The sequence below is a fragment of the Odontesthes bonariensis genome, chromosome 20, assembly GCF_027942865.1.
Source record: "Odontesthes bonariensis isolate fOdoBon6 chromosome 20, fOdoBon6.hap1, whole genome shotgun sequence".
Classification (NCBI taxonomy): Eukaryota; Metazoa; Chordata; class Actinopteri; order Atheriniformes; family Atherinopsidae; genus Odontesthes; species Odontesthes bonariensis.
Window position 1 is genome coordinate 19,792,081 of NC_134525.1, and position 21,173 is coordinate 19,813,253.

Consider the following 21,173-nt stretch of genomic DNA (forward strand, 5'->3'; position numbering starts at 1 on the left):
TGTATTCTAAACTTTTCACCGAACACAGCGCACAGAACAAGACCGAGCTGTCACCAACTGGATGAACACTTTCACTCATGGTGCTGTCGTTTCGTTTGCTATCATAAAAGTAAGAGTAATCTAACAAAACAGGTATGAAACAGCACAACACTGACTACTGCGGGGAAAAAAAAAATCACTTTTAAGTAACTTAGAACACACATTTCAAACACATCTTAAAATAAAGTCACAGTCTCCATATTTTGTTGTATTTTATTGCTTTCACTGTTCTTTTATTGTTTTTATTTGTTTTTACTTATTCTTCTCTTTATTTATTACCTGCTGTAATGCACTTTGGTACACCAAAAGGATTGTCTGTAAAGGGCTGTGTAAATAAAGTACATTTACATTTATATATATATATTTTCTTACAGTGATAAAACTCCTCAGTGATACAGCAAAAGTGTGGACCTTGACCTGTGAGATCATTTCTGGAGAGACTTAAAGATATTTGTTTCCAGTGTTAATTCTCAAGAAGCTTTGTGGTCATCATCATCAGCGTAGTACTGAATAGTACAGAATATGCCGATTGCTTATCTAAATGACTTCTTTTATTTTAACTCTCGGACAAAACACTCCATAAACCCTTTTGTTTTTTCATTGTGGGGAACTGTGCGTGGACTGATAAGAAATAAAGTCATCTGAGGCCTTAAAACCTTCTGTTAGAGCGGACTGACATGCAGCTGCTGTCTGTGAGCTTGCAGTTTTTCCTCAAATAAAAGTGATGCTAATGGTACTGATCTTTGTCCTACACTTCATGATACATACATGCAAATTAATATTAGTGAAGTGAGGGTTAACTCACCTGAATGGGCCTGTGGGAAGATTCTCACATTTCTAGCTTTGTTCTGGTAATATGATCATTTCATAGTGACATATTAATAACGCGCAGTGGTTTGGCGGTTTGCCCCATCGTTTCACAGCAAGAAGGTTCCTGGTTCAAGTCTTTATTGGGGCCTTTCTGTGTGAACTTTGCACGTTCGGCCCTGTTCGGCCCCAGGAGTGAGGGTGCATGATTGTAAGTTTAATTGAGTGCCTTGTTTGTCCCTGTGTTGGCTGTGATGGACTGGTGTCCTGTCCAGGGCCACCCTGCCCTTACCAGGTAAAACACGAGTTAAATACAACCTGAGATGAACAACAATGTTACGCTGTGCCATTTTTTCTTAAACATAAGACAAGCAGAAATGCAGAGGCAGCTTGTTAAAACCTAAATACGCCCCTTGTTTCAGTAGCTTGTAGAACCACCTTCCACAGCAGCAAATCAAAAAGATTAAAGCTTGATGTTTTTTTCTGTATCATGTTATCAGTCTTTCACATTGTTGTGGAAGAATTTTTTCTTTGCAAGTATTTATCTACAAGTGTTCAGCAGTCCAGACATCCAGTTTCTGTGGTTGCAAAACAAGTCCAAATCATCACCTCTGAATGCTCCAGACCAGCAAACTGTCAAAGCTTCGGCTTTTGAAAAGATACTGTGTCATATATCATCTATTTTTCATCAAAGCTTGTGCTATCTTATTGAAAGACCTATTGATTGCCAGATTCATTTTTTTTTTTTTTTTATCATGTCCTGATGCATAAATTCTTAGAACTGAAAGAGGGTGCATTTCTTTTTCACACGATTGCATTGTACTTACCATCTGCCATTGAGACCATGGTTTGCCATTAAATCCCAGGTGTTGTCAAGTTCCTCACTGTTGATAAGCTAACCTGGTTGATAAATTGACTTAGTTTACCTCCTTTATGTTATTTCATCTTCGTCATGGTCCATGTGAGGCTTGAAAATACAAACAAAAGATTCTCTCCTCCAGAAGAAGACAAACCCATTAAGCATTTAATTCAGCCTGGTCCAGGTGTATCTCTCTGTCCAGCTAAGCAATTTAACAGTTAAACCATTTATGTGCTGTCTAGTGTGCAGGTGGCAGAGAAACTTCTGGGGCACACCTGCCAGCTGATTCAACCATTATACTACGCACGGCACTGTCTGCCGCCTCAGTCCCTCGAGGAAATCTCTCACCGTGCAGGTGCAGAGTCGAATAAACTGTGATAGATTACTCCAAATTTTCCAATGGCTTCCTCAAAAACCTCTTTTATAGAGAGTAAGTGATGCAACTGCATGTGCATTTTCCATGCGTTATAGAAAACTTGGGTACGTCTTTAGTCCTTTTTGTCAACAATAAAAAAGAAAAAATGACTCCAACGGAGAACGATTCCTGGCTTTAATGTGGTTGATTTCAAAAACATGCTTCCTTCTGTACTTCAGAACATTCAGACACCACAAAGCTGCCCCTTCGCTAACATGGCTTCATCCAGCAACCACGACCACACTCTGACCACGCTGTTTAAAGAGCCTGCCAGGTCCGAGCCAAAATGACTCTTCATTTGCGAATTTGTGTGAAAAGATTTCTCCCACTCTGATCCTTAAAGTTGAAAAATAAAACGTGTTTAACTTTTAAATGAGATCAGATTTTTACTGCAACTTGTAATAGTCAAATTTAGTTTTCTTCATCTGTCATCGCAACCTGGTGTACTGTAAATTCTTTTAATTGTGATGTTTAATTTTGTACCTTCCATGTGTTTTTTGTCGTATGCAGATGGAGAATTAAAAGACAGTTTGTTAAACCTCGTCCGATTAATTTCCTTTACTTATCTTTCTCTGTTTTTGTGTATATGGACCCGAAAAAATAACTGCATATAGTCATATATTCTTTTGGCATTTCACGACATTTTTAAGAAATGGGTGTTTGCCAGGTGTAACAGGTGAAAAAGTCTGCAATCAGGACCTGGACTGTGTGATTACCTATACTTGACTGTTACCCAGAGTACCCAGGTTTGTCTCCTCTCTGATCCAATGCTTTCTATACTTGCAAAGGTTTGAAACTTTCCTTTTTTTTCAGTTTGCCACTTTCTTTCACTTTTGGGTTCGATTTTAAGAAGCCTTCAACTGAAAAGCATTACTTTCAGTGTTGCTCTGGGTGAGTCGAGATGGACAGTACATGAGACCAGTGATGTATTTTAGAGAAAGTCGTCCTTTTTCAGATGCATCGTGACGTGTTGTTTGCAGATGAGGTGGGACTCATAACCCCTGTGAGCTAAACTACATAGATTTTTAGCAAGCTTGTTATAAAAGGGTCTATTTCAAAGTAGAACACGTTGTTTTCAAAACTCTTGACTGTTTAGTTAACAGCTAGATCCAACCAATGGTTTGTTAATGCTGACAGCAGGCAAAACTGAAAGGTTAATCTTAAAAAAAAGTATATAAATGGCGGTCCAGACAGGAAACTAATTCTGGCGTCATAAATGAAGGTCCTGGGTGTTGCACCAACACATCCTCCAACATCACATGAAAAACTTTTTTTGCAATTCCAAAATACTAATTTGCCACGGCTGATAATGACCACAAAAAAATATAAAAAGAAATGTATATACACCTGGAATTCATCCAGAAATATAGATAAATGGTACTCTATTTATATCTTTAAAAGACTGCTTCGGCATGACATTATCTTCCACAAGATTAATCAGTATTAGAAGTTGTTGTCCAGACCTCCCATGGTTGTAATTCTTTATCTTTGCCTCTTTGTAAACTGCATAATTTATGTAAAGTCCCTCAAACAATCTGTGAAGCAACCAAAAGCAACTTCATGCAAGTGAGATTGTAGATGTGATGACTTAGCGTGCTGAAATTATTGATCCGGAAGAATGAAGATCAAATTGCCCCCTTGATCTTACATAATAAGGGATTGGAGTCTGGCAGCAAGACCATGATTGTATATCTATATGAATATTTTATTGTGTATCCATATGGTGGAACAGAAAGATAATAAATGTGCTTGTTTTGCTGTCAAACCAGATGTTGGCCTATCAAAACTGCACAGTTGATCTTTTTTTTAAAAAAATAAATGAATTAAAAAAATGCCTCCTTTGAAATTAAAACCAAGGGTTTGAGTACTGCAAAAAGAACATTTGCACTTGATTTTGAGCATATGTAAATGATAGCGTTTTGAGAAGCTGTCACACTCTGCTGCGTTGTGAAGCTTGATTTCAGAAGAAATCCAGATTGGTGCATCTTTTTCTGAGCCCATAGACAAAATGATCATTAACCAGCAATGCAAGCCATGTGTAATGTCTTGGTAAAATATGATACCAGGTGAAGCTGCGAGCCTTGACAGGTCGCCATTTTCGGGCCACTAATTTGGTCTCATTCTGGCAGTAGCAACTCCCAGCACAGCAGCAAGACAATTATATCCAGGTGCAAGGATTTGATTCAACAAATTCTAGGTGGATCATTCCAGCTTGCTTTGAGCCCCCACACCCCCACCCCCACCCCCTCTGCCGGGTTGTCTCTCTTCTGGGCCAGCATTGAACAGATGCCCTTGAAAAATCTACAGCCCTCATGTGTGACTGAGGGCCTTGACAAAAAGCTGAAGCACTTCCAGAAAACTTGAATGTCATGAACCATGTTGTATTTTATCATAATTGGAGTGGCAGCAACTGAAAACAATCCCCTGAATATTCCAGAAGATAATGGGACATGCTAATGAGCATGGAATCGGGCCAATCAAAGAAATGAGAGAGGAGAAGGAGAGCGGAGCGGAGACGGGAAGGTGCCCAAAAACATAAAAGAGAGAAAGAACAGTGAAACCTGGGGTGGGCTGCGTGCATTTGTGATGTATGGCTGCTCTGTCTTCTTGGAACGGTGGTACTGTTGAGTGTAGAATACCACTGGACAGTCCACCTGTCAAAACTGTTGATGCACATTTGGGGGAAGTATGATTTGGGAGCTCGCACCTGGCAGACAGAGGGATTTGAGGCTATGCTGCTATGCCAAGGCACTCAAGCAATGCAGAGTTGATTTCTCCGGTCACCACACAGAAACATGGCAGAGGGCACGTAAATATCAGCACTTGTCCCAGTGAGAGTTGTATTAAATTTGAACATTTCTCAGAGCACTTTAATAGATGTTGTTTGGTGTCTAATAGTTTGGTCAGGTTTGATCTATTTCTACAGCATAGATTAAAGCAAATTATTTGGAATGAAACGGAGATGAAGGTGTAAGTTGTTGATGATTTGCATTGAGAAATAAAGCGTAAATCCTTTTAATAGATAATATTACTTGAGGGTGAGCTTAAAGGGTAGCGTCTTATTACAAATGCTACACTGCATCTGCGCCTTACAGCAAACTCTGTCATCAGTGACACACTACATCTCAATCCTGTGGACAGCTGATTGGATTTACTCAAAACTTGGGCTGGAGAAAGTCTCATGCTGAGAGTAAAATTGACTTAGGCCTGTATTCAGAGTGAAAGATGAAGGGCAACCAGTCTTATCATTCTCCATCCCGTGTCTCCCTGCAGCCCCAGCATACTTTCCATGTGTTATTCCTGAGAATTTTTCTACTTGTGATGTCAACATCAAGCCAGGATGCAAAGTCAAGGGAGGTACAAGGAGTTGAATCAGAAGTGCTGCCAACATTTCATGGCTTTGGAATCCATGTTCAGATGGATGAAAGATCACTGGAAGAGATGCACGCCAGAAAGCTTGGTGAATGGTATAAATCGAGATGGATCTTAAGGCTCGTGTGATCGAGTTTGCAAAGATTGGCAAGATTTGGGAAACTTAAACAAGCCTTTTTTCATTGTTGAGAGGATTTTGACTCTGAGGTCCTATTTGCATAGGCAGCAGCCTACGAGTATAAAGTGTACTTGTAACAATAAAACAATCTACACGTTTGAAATTAAATGACATTCTAGCTAAATTATGATTCCAATTCATGTGTTCAGAGCCTCTTGCTGCAAAGATTAAAATTTCATTGCGTGCTGCATTTATTTGATAAAGCTTAACAGCGTTTCTCAAACTGTAATATATAAAAATGCAGACGGTGTAACCAGGGGGCTGCGTATAATTTCATTCCCACTGCATCCTCACTGGGGTGCTGGTTCTCAGGATTCAGCCAGAACACAAGCCTTTATTTGATTTAGGGAACTCCCCCTCTCATGAGCCTCCTCTGCTCATGAAGTGTCCCAGTATGGAATGTCTGCATTATTACACTACTGACAGAGATTGATGCTTCTCTGAGCCATCTGCACATGCAACAATCCTCAACTTGAATGAACTTAATTGCAGACAAAGGAGAGGGGGAAACAAGGCTTTTTTTAAGAAGAAGAAGGAGAAGAAGAAGAAGAAGAAGAAGAAACTAAAACTAATTCTATAATTTTGGATGTTGTGAAAAATATGTTTTGGTTAAAAAAAAAAAAAAGTTTTTTAATAAATCTTTGAGCTTTTAGTCCAACATGCCGGTGGTGGCAGATGTACTGAGAAGCTGCACATGGTCGTGGCTGGCTTGGGTTGTAGCGGAAACAGCGTAGAGTCACTAAGTGATATAACTTTGAAATTATTCATGCGTCAGTGGCATATCATCAGTTAGATACTCATATCTCCCAAATCAGGTATTTGAATGATTATTATGTACTATTGTCCAAATGTATACATCAAAGAATTAATTCAATTCAATTTGGAATTTTGGTTTATACTATTGATGACATTCTTTTTTTAAAAACAGAGCTAATCTATATCCCCTCTGTTTTAATATTAGCAGATATGTGTTATGAACAAAAGCTGCAGTGTCTTCATACAGAGCATAACTCAGGGAGGATAAACCGCTACACCCTTACAGTGCGTCGCCCTTTTGTTTAACAGGGCTCCGGATCAGAGCACTAATCCCCCACACTCGTCTTGGTTATAATTAACTTGCAGTGCTCGATGCTAACACTATTTTAAAGATGTGTTTCTATGGACTCTAATCCTGTTTCATTCTCTCTTCCTGTGTGAAGTACAAAGAGGGGGAAAAAAAGCAGGGCGGCTGAGTACTTTTTGTGTTCACCCTCCTTGGGCTTCAGAGTGAGTTTTATCATTTCAGTATCACAGGAAATTATGACATGAGCACATTTACATAAACAGAGTTTGATCTTCTCTGGTTCGGATTGAATTCATGAAATGCTTGCAGGAGAAATATTTAAATTCATAAAGCGCAGGGCTGATTAGAAAATATGACCAGAACAGGGGGGCAAAAAACGCTTTACTTTATTCAAGTCAAATCTCAAATTGTCATAATTACAAAAGCTAAAGAAAAAACAGCGGAGCTCTAAAACATTTTGATTAGAAGCTTTTCTGTCGGCTTAACACATCAGCCAATGAATTTTTGTTTCACAATAATAAAAGAAACTTCAGCTGTATTAATCAAAAACATAAACAAAGCCAGCAGTGCAGTGACAGTTTAAACTGTGAGAATCAATTACAGATTGAGACTTGAAGCATAAACCGGTTATTTTCTAAGGAAAAAAAGAAAAGAAAAAAAAGGACAAACTATGGAGTCATTTTAAAATAAAGTATTACATTAATTTCAGAAATGGTTGTTTTCAAACAGCCATCCGTCTTACCATGGAGAAGCATCACGCAGCCGCTTATCTGTGTGATGACGGGGTTGTAGCTTTCTCTGAAGAGATGACAGATGAACACTTGCATCACGCCAGTTTGGAAACAACCTTTGGCCAAAAGTTCAGCTGGATGCTTTTTGTGAGGGCTTATCAACACTTGTCCATTAGACACACACCACTGCTATGAGTTGCTTTATTTCTAATGACTGCGTGTGGATGCAGAGCAGGGGGTTTTCATGCATTTCTTTTTTTTTTTTTTAGATAAATGTTTGAAGACAAATCATATACTCCTAAACACTATAGTCCTACATGACTTGGCTGTAAGTAAACACTCATGTTTGGACGTTGATACAGTTATAATAAAATCGTTATTAAGCCAAGCCTTGCTGTGTATGTTCCACCTTTAATGTCTTTGGCGTATGCAAAGTTTCAGCATACATTTTTCTTTAAGCTATCAAAGCTGCTAGTAAGTTCCTGGAAAGCCATAAAACGCCACCGCACATTACTTATAGAACAATACAAACACTGTTGTTCTGATATTGAACTTCATTTGGCTCCTACACACAAACATCCACAAAAATTCCATCTCTAACCCTATAATTTTTTTTGCCAGTTTCCGGCCTTGTTAGTCGTTTAAGGCTTTGCTGTTTTTTCAGAACTTGATCTCGTGTTGGGACCTGACCTTTTGTGAGCGCTAACATTTCATTTGCCCTTTCACTTGGAGTGGTTTCATTAGAGCTCAGTGGCGCAGGACTCTGCATAGTGTTCAAGCAAAACACGTAGCCACGGTTTTTAGATAAAAAACGCATCTTTAGAATTTGCTTTTAGGAACAGATGGGAGAGAAAAATCTTTTCTCTTTAAAATTCAGCATCAACAAACACAGAACAGTACTTCCTGCGTGGCAGTGACACATTTTATTTAAAAAGTCTTTATTAATGCAACATTATTCAAACACATTTCGGTCTTGCAATGGAAGAATTCCATAAGTGGAGGGGAAAAATCATTACCTCATCCAAGGGACAAGCCTCTGACACTGAAAGCATAAAACCAGGTCATTTGTTGTTTTCAGACTGCCTTCAACACTCACCATGTCACACGTGTGAGCAGATATGAAACAACACATACAGGTGCTTTCAATTTTCTTATGTAAAAACGTGTTCTTGTTGTTGTTGTTGTTGTTGTTGTTTATCTCCTGGCTTTTAACTGTAAATGTTTTGATACATTTTTCTCATTAGTGTGAGGATTTTTGGCCAGAATTGCGGAATAATTTTCCGTCGCAGGTGGAAACACCAATTAGTGATTAATTGGAGGGGGATGGAAAATAATAAACAGCAAACACCTGGACCAAGCAGATTTTGGGCCAATTGTTATCAATCAAACAGTGAGTGAGCAATGGGCGACTGCGAGAAACTGAACACACGCGAGATATAATCCTGAAAATGTGGGATGTTTTATTTAGAAATCAATATTTGTGGACAAATCGAATGATCACAGTTGCAACTGTCAAACGATTGGTCACGCTGTTTGGAGTAGATGGATCACTCGTGTCAGCAAAATTAAGGAAAATGTCAACAAGCTGCATTAATATACAAAAAGAAGGATAGTGTTTCTTTTCTTTTTCTAATCTCAGATGCCTTCTACAATAAGCTTTGTTTGTGTTTGTCCAATTGTTCATGTATAGAATGGTCTTTAAGTCAGCTAATTTCTTTCCTTTTCCCTTCACTTTGACACGTAATAGGCTTTGATAGGTTGCGTCATCTTCCACTGTCTCACTTATTTGTAGGTTAAACTCCGTGCCAACACCTTACAGAATATCAACCCCCCCTGGATGCATTTATGATTGTCACAGAGGTGCTCCCTCAGCATTTCTTCACATCCCCATCGAAGGAGCACAGAAGTCACTGCAGCTTCAGGGAGCAATGTGACACTGTTACATCACAGATTTTCATCTATTCTCACCCAAACCAAACTATATCACTCTGTTATCTGAAACATCAAAGAACATCAGTGTCAAAGACATAAAATCGAGCCGTGACATACTTACAGGACCCAGCTGCTGCACACAGGTCGAGCCATGTGCTGTACATCAGCGGCTCGTTGAGAAGGATTTGATACATCTCACTTAGCTGATCATTATTTGGCATCTTCCATAAAGAAAAAAAATATATTAAAAGTTTTTTTGTCTGTTTGTTTTTATTGCTATTGATCACATGGCACAAACCAGGTCCCCCTACAACAAACATTCCTCCATCTTTTATGTTTTTATGACCAATCATGTTTTCATAAAATGTAACATGTTGCCAGATTTCCCTGCATCCCCCCTCACTTTAAGTGTGGACCCCTAAATCCATCCTCTGACAGCATTATGGGTAATATCCTGCCTGCTTGGGATGATATGTACACTCGGTGTAGTCATACAAACACTCCCACACAGACAGACACATTCAGCTTCCAAGTCTTTCCTGGCTCCCATCACCACTCGAGTTGCATTTCCACCTGTGTCCCGCTGATGCAGCTGGTGAAAAATTTTCCATGCCAGGCGCACTGTTATGATGATACCTTGCCTGCCGCATTTTGTTTGCCAAATTTTAGTTTTAGTCATTCCCTTTTCTGCAATGCGCGTATAATTATAAACGAATGCGCCGCAGAGATGTGGAACATGATCGAAGCGATGCATCAGCTGGTACCTGTAACCAAGGATGCTGTTGATGTGTTAAGCTATGTCGTGATACTGCAGATAAGATGTCCGAATGACTGCAAGGTCAGTAAAAATGTGGAACAAAAATATGTTTCTGGCTGTCTGTGTGCTTCCAACAAGTCATAACATTTTACCACAGGGATTAGGGTTTTGGCTCGAGGACTACGTTACAGTCCTGTGCAATTCTAAACGGGCTTGAGGTCAGGAAAGCTTGAACAGAAATGAATGGAAAACAGTCAAACGTGTACATGGGAAACACATATATAGCTGCAGTGTGCAGCGCTCTCTAATGATGGATCTATTATCAGAATCAAGCCGAACAACAGTGAGCCAAAAACAATAACAAAGCACCAAATGTTTGCTGAGAAAAAAAAAAAAAGTAGATATCAACATAGCTTTGAGAATAGCTGCAGTTAGGATCCAGGGGAATTGTGATCCCAGTTTGTTTCACTGCACACGTTTTCCTTCTGGAATGATTGACTCACAAGGGAGGGGGGAGAATGAAATCCATTTTTATTTAAAGTATCTGCACTCAAAAAAAAAAAAAGGCAAGCAAAACAGCTTATATTTATTGCTCCTTGTCTTTTAAAAATATTCGAATAGCTTGGGCTGCAGCCCAACAGGAAAAAGCCAAAAAAAAAGAAGACATGCAACCCAAAGATTAAGTGGTTGTGCAGAAAGTAGTGAGGCTGTTTGATTTGCTAGCACGGTGTTAACGTGTATTAACACAGCTTGACGTTTAAGTTTCCAACCTCTGCACCAGGTTCAGCTCTGTGTGGAATTCAAGAATGTTATTGTTGTGTTTTCATCAACCACGGCTGCCATTTTTATCAGCAATTTCTGTTGGGCCAACGCTCTGAAGACTTACTTTGTGACTCGAGCACAGACTAGAAAATGAAGCATGAAATAAGTCCTGAAGCGCATGTTTGTTGTTAACAGTGGGCTTCTTATGTCCAAATGGTTGGAAATAATTCTGTTTTGCAATTAGTTTACAGAAACAGCCACATATGCAGGACAATAGTGAATGGGCCCTCATGGGCTCATTGTTCAATTCTGTGCAAACAAAAGAGTGTGCAACAGGATGGAGGCCAAACATCCATTCATATTAGGCTCATTGTTGTTTAAAGAAAAAGAAAAAACAATTGAATCTTTGAAGATTTGGAGTCATGTTTTCCTCCAGGCCACCTTCACTTTGACAAAAAAACCATTATGAATCAGTGGAAATCTGTCACTGATTATCTTTGGCTGGTCATCCTCGTTGCGAAATGAGGAGTCATTTTCAGACTCATCAGATTAACAGATGTCGACAAGCTGCTCTGCAACCGAGAAGACCTCTCTATTGAACAGTGCATTAATGCACCATATGTATCACTTTTTTTTTTTTTTTTCCGGAAGTACATTAAATCAAAATTATGGCTGAATGATGAATTCATTAAAAATGCTCTGGTCTGAGCTCCACCCAAATTTAGAAGGATCAGATCTGTAGCTCTTACCAGGTCTCATATAGGCAGTTTTTGTTTGCACGTGAGATAGCCTACATCTTTAGTTTTGAACTGACAGGGCACACATTTACACATTTAGGCCTAATCATATTTCAAGCTGATTAAAAAAAAAAAAAGAGGGGGTGTAAGAATTGACCCTTTAATTGAATTTTGAACGCATCAGCAGAAGTTGGACCCGGAAGTTCCGGCTCCATTTCCTGGTTTTTAAGCGGCTCCAAATAAGCGCGGTGACTAACCAAATACTGTTTGAGCCGTGCACGCGTGGACCAAGCGTCTTCAAACGGGAATAAACAGATATGAGGCAGAGTGTTTGTTTTCGGGGAGGCAGCAGAGGTGTGCTACAATCCCACCCTGGCGCGGAGCGCTAATTGGAGTGGCCTCATTTAGCAACACGTCAGGAAGGGGACGCGACAACACCGTGTCAGCGCCTCCACAAATCTCCTGCACGGCCTCGACTTAATAGCGTGTCAGACATCACAACTGATGCGATGGGGGTCACCGTGCGCCTATGCTTCACTATAACGAACCCTCTGCTGCTCCAGCGCTGGCGCTGCGGTGGCAAAGCGGAGATTAATGTCCCAATCAGTGATGTGGTTAAATAAAAAGAGCAGAGAACTACACGAGCTCCGCGTTGGATTATGACGAGGCAGAGAAAATAGGCTTAAAAAAAAAAAAAAAAAAGCGAGGCAGCGTTGTTTAAGAAAATAATGATATTTTTCGCAACAGTTTGACATTCCTTTTCAAAAGATTGATTCGTACTTCTTTAAAACAAAACGCCAAGTTGCCCCAGTGCAGCTTTGATCCCTGTGGGCTGCACGTGCAGAGGCCCTGTGACCAACTCACAGTGCAAGAGCTGTGGTTAATAAAGGATAAAACATTTTAGAGACACTTTCCGCGACAGGCAGTAAATCAGAAGACGTTTGTGCCAGAACGAATATGTAGTCTTGATGAGCTGGCATTTTAATTTAAGTGCGAGTCCGTTGAAAACTTATGGGGTGATAACATCCCATATTTACATTTATAAATAGATAATTACATAAATGTGACTTCCCTGCTGTTTGCTGTAAGTCCAAAGCCAATGACAGCAAAAGGAAAAATGTAGAAGTCGCGCTTTAAAACTTCAGGAGAGCAGAGGTGGATCTCTGCACACCCTCCAGTATCAATAACCCTTTTTAATTCGACCCCTGGATTATTGTCGTACGCTAACTTAGATTTTCTCTGTGGGATGGATTGCTCCATTACCTACTCAGTCTCTGGCAGTGAAATCGTTTCATGGCTGCAAATAAGACATGGTTTCTTGGAGGCGTTTTGGAAATGTCTGCGCGCCAGTAAAGTAAAGTGGCCTTGACTTGAATTTGACCTTTTCTGTTCGAGGACTCTTCGAGCTGAGCAGATGGGGACTGTAGGTTAGCGGCGAGATAAGGGGGGTGGGGGGTAGCAAGTCATACGGTGACTTGCAACTGGGGGAGTTTTTTGCCTTTTGGAGTTTGCTTAAACAATAGATGTCACAGGTCCTTCTCTGCCGGAAACTCAATGGTTAAACCCTAACTGCATATGTTTAATTTATCGATTCAGTTCTCACTGAGTGAGTGAAGGCAGCTGAGAGTGCAGATCAGGGCACCGGCGAAAGATGGGCAACCTCATCCATCAAGGGTCGACGGATTATAGTTTAGGCTCCACGTGTCAAGAGTGTGTACATGCTGAAATGGGTTCCTCCAAAAGTTGTATGAACCTGCACATCCGTATCGAGGGCTTCTTAAAGAGCTGTATCTGAACCGTGTGGATCCGACGGGCCCCCAAACAGAGCCCACGGAAATGCAGCCACTTCTGCATGTGACAGAAAGCCCATGTTTTTTTTGAAAACCTGCCATGATCGCCCACGTCCACGCACCGGATGTTGTTTGTTGTGAAATAGACAATTCAGACTTTTCAATGTGTGGGTTGAAAGTCTGTGCCACCGCGCTGTCTGAGATTTGATGCGCAGATAAGCTGCCGGGTGTCTAACTTGCAACACAAACGTCAGGCTCGGTTTACTGGCCACAAGTGCTCGCGATAAATATTCATGATGCTAGCGCCTGCACTCCCCCCTTCCCTTCCCTCCCCACACACACACACACACGTCTGAGCCGCTGTTATTTCCAGACTTGAGCGTAAATACATTTGAAGTGGATGTTTTTCCTGCGCTCCTATTTGATCTGGAGTCACGGGCAGCGATATATAGCTGCAGCCTGTCGACAACACATCTTTTAAGAGCATTTTATTTTCTTCACAGAGTTGTAGGTTCAGCGTAAGGTAACACGACAGAACCATAAAGCAGAAATTAAACGGCACAGTCGAGGCCCATACTTTGCATTCTGTGGCACTGGCGCGCTGAAGGAGCAGCGTCTGGCTGCTTCGCTCTTCAGCAAGAGAGAAGAAGAAGGAAAAAACATTCAGGAGAATAAAACCCATGATGAGGCAAATGAGCATGAATCCAAACAAAACTCTTAATGTCGTCGAGGAAAGCACTTCTCCATCAATATTGGAATCTAAAACACAATTTTACAGTCGAAGATTTTTTTTTCTCGAGTTGAATTGAAATGACTCACATTTCGACCGGATTTGGATTTACATCTCCACGTTCGTCAGTTTTTCTTCGTATTTAAACGGAATGTGTGTGTGTGTGTGTGTGTGTGTGTGTGTGTGTGGTCGCGAGCAACACACGTGGCAGCCTTAACACTTCCACTTTGATATATTTATATTTTCACAAACATGTGAACGTTTTTTTTTTTTTACCCCCCACCCCCCCCCCCCTATAAAGCTGCAAAGTGACTTTGTCGAACGAATTCGCGCGGCGTGGAGTGCATCAGCGGAGCATCTGCGCAGGGACCAGATAGATAGTGTTAAATAGAGTCGAAAAAGTCATTCTATTGCCATCCTTCATTTATCTCCACACGTAATAGTCCGTGAAAAGAAAATATGAATACATTTCAATACATTTCATCAAATCATCTAAAATGGTGGGAGTCGTATTTTGATTTTTTTTTCTTTTTTTCCGGGTGATATAAAGGCACGCACGCAGGCGGACGCGCGAGCCTCCTCTCCTGCTATGCGTTGGCTCCGCGTTTATAAGGTTAAAATTCGCAACGCACTCCTTTTTTTTTTTTTTTTTTTTCTCGGAGTCTGACAAAGCTGCAGACTGACAGATCGTAGATCCGTGCACTCTGGCAGTGTTAACCATGATCGGTGGCGGCTGCTGATGTGATCTCTGCCTAATGGGGCGGTCAAGCAAGCTGCAGCCAGGAACAATGAGGGGGCCACACTGACTCACTCCCGGGCTCTCCCCAAATCTGGCTAAATCTGGCACAACGCTGGAAAGGAAAAATAAATTAGATTCGAAAATTAGATTCCCGAACAATTAAGTAACGCAAAATAGCTTACGCGGGGTTTATACACTGAGGAACAACCTCCGTGATTAATCGATTTAATTTGCACATTACTGGAGGGCAAAGTGTTGGATGTTAATTTTGGATAAACAGAAGATGCGGAAGGCAGGGGGCGGGGGGTTGAATTTGCCCGTTATTATCGAGTGTCAGGAAAGTTGTGGCAGCGTGTTTAAAACACAGTAGCTTTAAACGAGCTGATGCCTCTCTCTCTCACACACACACACACACTTGCAAAAAGCATGCACACACGCGCGCTGCAAAGTGTTGAACCTATTTATGCAGCTAAACGTGCAATAATTCTACCCTAAAAGGAGTACTGTGGGTGGAGAAGGTCCGTTTCGGTTTGCAGCAGATGCTTGTTTCGATGTTCTCTACACATGGAGATAATCCATTAGTTTCACACAGCACCCATGTTGAGACCAACCCAAACACTACTGAAACCAATAACCTCCAAGGCATAGCGTTATTGTATTTTTTTAATCCTTTAATATAGTACGAAATGTATCCAAACAATTTTTTTGTGTGTGTGTGTGTGTGTGTAAACTAAATTTTACATACGAGCGCATTTCTCCATAAATACCGATCATTTCTAACATGTTACCGGTCCTTTACATGCGGATAAATATGGAAAATTGAGCTACTTACATGTAATAATACTTCCTTTCAGACAAAGCAATTGACAGAGATTTTTTTTTTCTTTTTTTTTCTTTCTTTTTATATTTATCACGTACATAAACAGATTGACACGGAATTTCAGGCTTTCACTACACGATTTATCGACATGACATTAAATAACAACAATGATACTGTGCTACTCAAACTGGACCTCGGACGAAAAATGTTGCACTGGATAGGCTACAAAAGCACATTAATACTAAGAGTCGGTTAGGTCGACGTGTAGACTGTAGTAATACTGAATAATTCACATTTGGTACACAACTATAACATTCTTTTCAATGAAGTCGCAATATTCTTAGAACCATCTCATTTCTCCATATATCTAGGGACCACATTTCCACAAATTCCCTTAGACTGTGATAGAGCTATTTACAAAATAAAATATTACACTTTTTTTTTCACCCACCTGCCCCCCCCCCCCCCCCCCCCCCCTCCATCCCACCCCCAACTCGGTGAAATCCTTATATGTACAAAAATTCAGGCTTCTACCCGGAGATAGCATGCTTATTGAGATCTCTTTTTGAGCAGTCTGTCGGTAAAAATAAAGACTCAAAGAAAAACTTGAAAAGGGGGGGGGGGGGGGGTGGGAGGGAGGGAGGGGGGAGTAAAAGTTTAACATGGTGGCTGTCCGTGCCTTCCTTTTTGTCCATGCACTTTGTTTCACTGACATTTAAGACAGCCTTGGTCGTTTGGGCCCTCCCGTGCTTTTTTTTTTTTTCAGTCCATGTCGCACAGGCTGACTTTAGAAAGTCCGAACAGTTTGTGTTGTTTTTTTTTTGTTGTTGTTGTTGTTTTCTTTTTTTAAAACTCTGCAGTCTTTTTTCCTCTTGCTCCCAGTTTTTTTTTCCCCTTCCCAAAAACATTTTACACGTACCATTCATTGAAATTTGACGACAGCGTGCTGTGGTTGGCTGTGTGGTGTACTGCTGAGGCTGCTGGTGATATGGAGCTGCTGCTCTGGTTCTCTGTGGACGGTGATACTATGGTGGGAGGTGTGGAGGACTCGTATCCTGAACTGGCCGCTGGAGAAGGCTGCGGTCCCGGATTGGTGGATTCGTGAACCTAAAATAAAGAAGGAAAATATGGTGAAAAGGTTATGAAAAAAATAAATAAAATCCTGCTACATGGGATGTTTTTTTTCTGGGTGGGGTTGGGGTGAGGGGTGGGGGAAACAGCATTGGAAGACAGGGGGAAATTTCGTCAAAACAAATTAAACCCGCTAATCGGACTGTTTTTGGACACGTGCAGAAATCTAAAACAAAGCAGACCCAAAACATAATTATTCTCATTAAGATCTTAATCCGATTTGTCGCTTGGAGGAAAAGGAAGAAAAGAAAAACAGAAGAAGAAGAAAAAGAAAAAAAGTGTCAAAGCAAATTAACTTTCTGTTGAAAACAAAATAAATGAAAATAAAAAAATATATATAGCTATGTATCTTCTCACAACATCCCACCCTGTAAACAAATCTATCCCACCATTTCCTGTCAGGACCCAAAGCAACAACAACATTTCCAAATTGCACAGTAATACATATACACAAAGAGATTTGTTTTTAAAAAGAAATGGAATTTTACCTTCATGTGTTTTCGGAGGGAGCTGGGGTGTGTGTATGACTTGTCGCACATTTTGCAGAGGTAGGGCTTGTCCGACGTGTGGACGTGCATGTGTTTCTTGCGGTCGCTGCTGTTTGCAAACCGCCTGTCGCAGCCTTCAAACTCACACTTAAAAGGCTTCTCACCTAAATAAGGCAGGAAAAATCAAATAAAAATATTCAACATCAAATTTTCTTTTGACATCACATTTCACCAGTGCGTCGCCAAAACATTCAGCAAGACAAACCGTCTTGAAAATAATGAATTAAAACTATTGTCCTCTTTACTTTTACGGCCTTTTTTAAAATTTTATTTCATCTTTTGGTCTTTAACACACAACCTTTCTCCACCGTGTTGAGGCTGTAAATTAGTTTGATAAAATTTAAAAAAAAATAAAAATAAAAACCCGCCTTAATTCGTTCCGAAAATTCAATCAATTCAATGTGGGTTGCAAAAAGAAAATGATAATAATAACAATGAAAAATACTTTTCATGTTAAATGCCAAACCTTTGAAATATTTTCAGTTGACAACTGCACTGAATCACATGTCAGTGAGGAGATTCCAGCTGCCTTACTGTAGTAAATAACCACCCGGATTGCATGCACGTTTTGGATGAGATATTGTCAGCTTTGGTTTGGCTGTAAAAAGGGCTCAGTCTGAGCTGTTCTTACCGGTGTGAGTCCTTTTGTGAATTTTTAGATTTTCCGATCGCGCAAATACTTTGCCACAGCCAGGGAACGGACACGGAAAGGGCTTTTCTCCGGTGTGTACCCTGATATGATTTACAAGTTTGTATTTGGCTTTGAATGGCTTCCCTTCTCTGGAGCATTCCTCCCAGAAGCAAATGTGGTTCGTCTGCTCAGGTCCCCCCACATGCTCCACCGTCAGATGGGTCACAAGCTCGTGCATCGTGCTAAAAGTTTTGTTGCACGACTTTTTGGGATTCGTCAGCTGCTCCGGCTCGATCCACTTGCAGATGAGCTCTTGTTTTATCGGCTGCCTCATGTATCGGAAGAAGGCCCCTGCTCCGTGGTGTGCGGCCATATTCATGTTCATGGGGCCGTAGCCGTGCAGCTGAGTCGAAGCATAGTGGTCGGATCGCGGGCTTGTAACGTGGCCGTACTGGTCAGCCCGGCCGTACATGTCCCCCGAGAAGCCCAGCCGCATCTGGCTGTTGACCACGTTGGAAGATGCGTGGCTCGCTGCTTGCTCGTGAAGCCCAGGGAAGAGCAGGTGCCCCGCTGCATCTGAGTGTCCATGTGGCCCTGCGAAACTTCCGGAGGCGAACAGACTGTGCTGTGCTCCCGCGGCATCCCCAAAACCCCGATTTCTGAAGAGAAAGTCCCTGGTGGAGTTGAAAGCCGCTGTGGAGTAAGAGCCAACGTGAGTCGGGTGGTGATGGTGTCCCAAAGCGGCTGCAGCGTACCCGGGCGCCTGGGAGGAAAACGCCGTCTGTCCGGAGCCAATATCGTGGGAGCTGTGGTTTATTTTGAAGGCGCCCATCCCATCCGCGAACGGGTTTATCCCCAGCGCCACTTCTCTCTCTGTGACTTCGCCTGTTGAGTGATGCCGCGAGGAGCCGAAAGTAGTGACTCCTATGGTGGGATACTGCGGTCCTGCGTCCAAGAGCATCTTCAGTCTTGACTCGCCGAGACGACTGAGAGCAGAAATCAAAAAACCACGCACAGATATTCTTCCTCCCCCTCTCTGCTGCTATCTCTTGGACCTCACTGGACTGAGCAAACTCGAATCCACCGATTTTCTGTTTACTTTCTTACGACGCGAGGAATTCCCCTACACCGCTCATCCGATGCACACGCAAAATCATGTATACATGCAATATTGTCTTTTGCGGTTTATCTTCCTGGGGCGCAACTTTCACCTCCTCAGTCAGGCGGTGAGCTCTAGACTGATAGTCGCAATCATTCCTGCAGATAAATGAATTGAAAAGACAACACAGTCCAACCCTGATGAATGGGAGAGGAGGGGGGCAGTCACGTGGCGTCGCAGCGCCTCGTCCATTGGCGGAGCTCTTTTCCCCCCAATAACATGCACTCACCAAATAACAATCCACGGTGCGGGGCCCACGCTTCTATTGGCCTCTTTGCACCATCAGTCCCAGATATTGTGAGATTGCTGACTGTGGATTTGGTTAAAAGGCAAAACAAAAGTTGAGACATGTAATACAAGGCAGGGCTTTGCAGAAAACAGAAAGTCTGAGCACATTTTGTGGCCACATTTTGCAGAGAGCTTATAAACAGAAAGTGTCAGATTGTCTTTGTTAACCCACATGGACACATTACACCAGCAAGCACACCCTTTTGTTGGGTAATTGGTAACGTTTTGCGCAATTAAACACTGACAGACTGACTTGAAGTGTCTGTTTACATTAGATATGAGATCAGTCATTGGACACTGATCTAATTTATTGCACGTGGGACGGACCTGCAGAAGTCAGGGTACAACGTTCTCGCATGGAATCATCACCTGTGTTAGGTACAGGTATGTGTAGACAATTGGAAGATCTTTTCCTCAAAATCCCTTAGGAAGCCCTGTGGTTTGATGCAAAGTCTGACCACTGTCATCACCCTCAAGAGGCCTGCTATTATCCAAATCTCCCTTTCACCTCAAATGGAATCCACACGTAGTTGTGTTGTCTTCCTCTTGCAAGGAACTCTATTCTGTAGCTCTGTCTCACGCCGGTGGAACATCTGTGCTCTAGATTTCCACGCCACGCTCACCGGCAGCCCGCGTTCCTAAAGCTTACCTTGAATACACAGGCCTGTGTTTGACTTGGATCCCCCACAATTCTTAATGTGTCCATCACGGTTTGGCTGCTTTTGCTCGTGCAACTTGCTCATTCTTTGCAGTCCAGTGATGCGTGGTCTGTGCGTAAAACGTTGTGGGTTGTCGAAGTTATCAAGTGGGATTTGCGGCGCTCTCTGCAGGAACCTCCGGCTGCTAGAGTTCAAAGCCACATGCACATACGTGCCATGCGAACCATTAAAATATCTTATTCGCTACTAGTTTCCACTCTGCATTCTCCAAATCAGCCTTAGGAGACCAAGGAAAGAGGGGGAATTTTGGTTGCAGGACAACTTTATCCTACTATTTAGACATTCAAGTATTCTGCTTTGCAAAATTTTGGAGGAATCCCTCACCAGGTGGAAAACGGTAAGAACGGCATGTTACTGGAAAATAGGGCAGTCAGAACTAGAGGTCATATACTCACATGTGCAACAAGTGAGGCTAAACTGGAAAATGTGTGCCAAGGAGGGAGGAATTACACAAAGCTTTGGCAGCACATGCAAAGTGCTCCACAAGAATTCAACATTTAATTTTAGGACGCACAAGATATAGCTTAATTGAGAGGCAAATAAGAGTTTAGTGTCTTGGTCCTAATGTGCAGAATTTAACTGTTAACAACAGCTTTGGGTGATTTAAAGTAAAAGCAACTCAGCCAAAGCAGGAAAAAAGCTGCGTTTTATGAGACGTTGCTGTAATATTCAGCATTTTTTGTTAACGATCCCACACAACTCTCCTGCTTACATGTCTCCAAGAGTGAGTGAGTGATTGCGTGCACAACTTGGACCAGAAATAGCACTGCAGAGTTTTGCATTACGCTGGTGCTGAGCATGCTACAGCTGTGAGCCGCGCGAAAAGGCCTTTTAATAAACGTCTTTGGGATCCGTCTCATTTCCAAATATTGACTCAGATTCTAACGTGCTGGATACAACGCTGTCAGCATGGGTCTTAACAAGTCAATTCAAAATACCTAAAGCGATTTAGTTTATACTTATTTT

At 41.6% G+C, this 21,173-nt stretch overlaps 1 protein-coding gene across 1 annotated transcript; it reads right to left on the minus strand.

Annotated features, from left to right (window-relative positions):
* Positions 1-15,492: 15,492 nt before the first annotated feature.
* zic1 (zic family member 1 (odd-paired homolog, Drosophila)) lies at positions 15,493-19,285 on the minus strand. The gene is made up of 3 exons (XM_075452120.1): positions 18,042-19,285; positions 17,351-17,514; positions 15,493-16,838 (listed from the first exon to the last, which is right to left on the minus strand). Exons 1-3 carry the CDS (start codon positions 19,000-19,002, stop codon positions 16,641-16,643), a joined length of 1,323 nt encoding a protein of 440 aa, XP_075308235.1. The 5' UTR covers positions 19,003-19,285; the 3' UTR covers positions 15,493-16,640.
* Positions 19,286-21,173: the final 1,888 nt, after the last annotated feature.

Coding starts and splice junctions, on each gene's coding strand:
- zic1 (XM_075452120.1), bottom strand. CDS start 19,002: ATGCTCTTGGACGCAGGACCGCAGTATCCCACCATAGGAGTCACTACT. Junction 17,515..18,041: donor TCACAAAAGGACTCACACCG/GTAAGAACAGCT, acceptor TGCCTTATTTAG/GTGAGAAGCCTTTTAAGTGT. Junction 16,839..17,350: donor CCCTCCGAAAACACATGAAG/GTAAAATTCCAT, acceptor TCTTTATTTTAG/GTTCACGAATCCACCAATCC.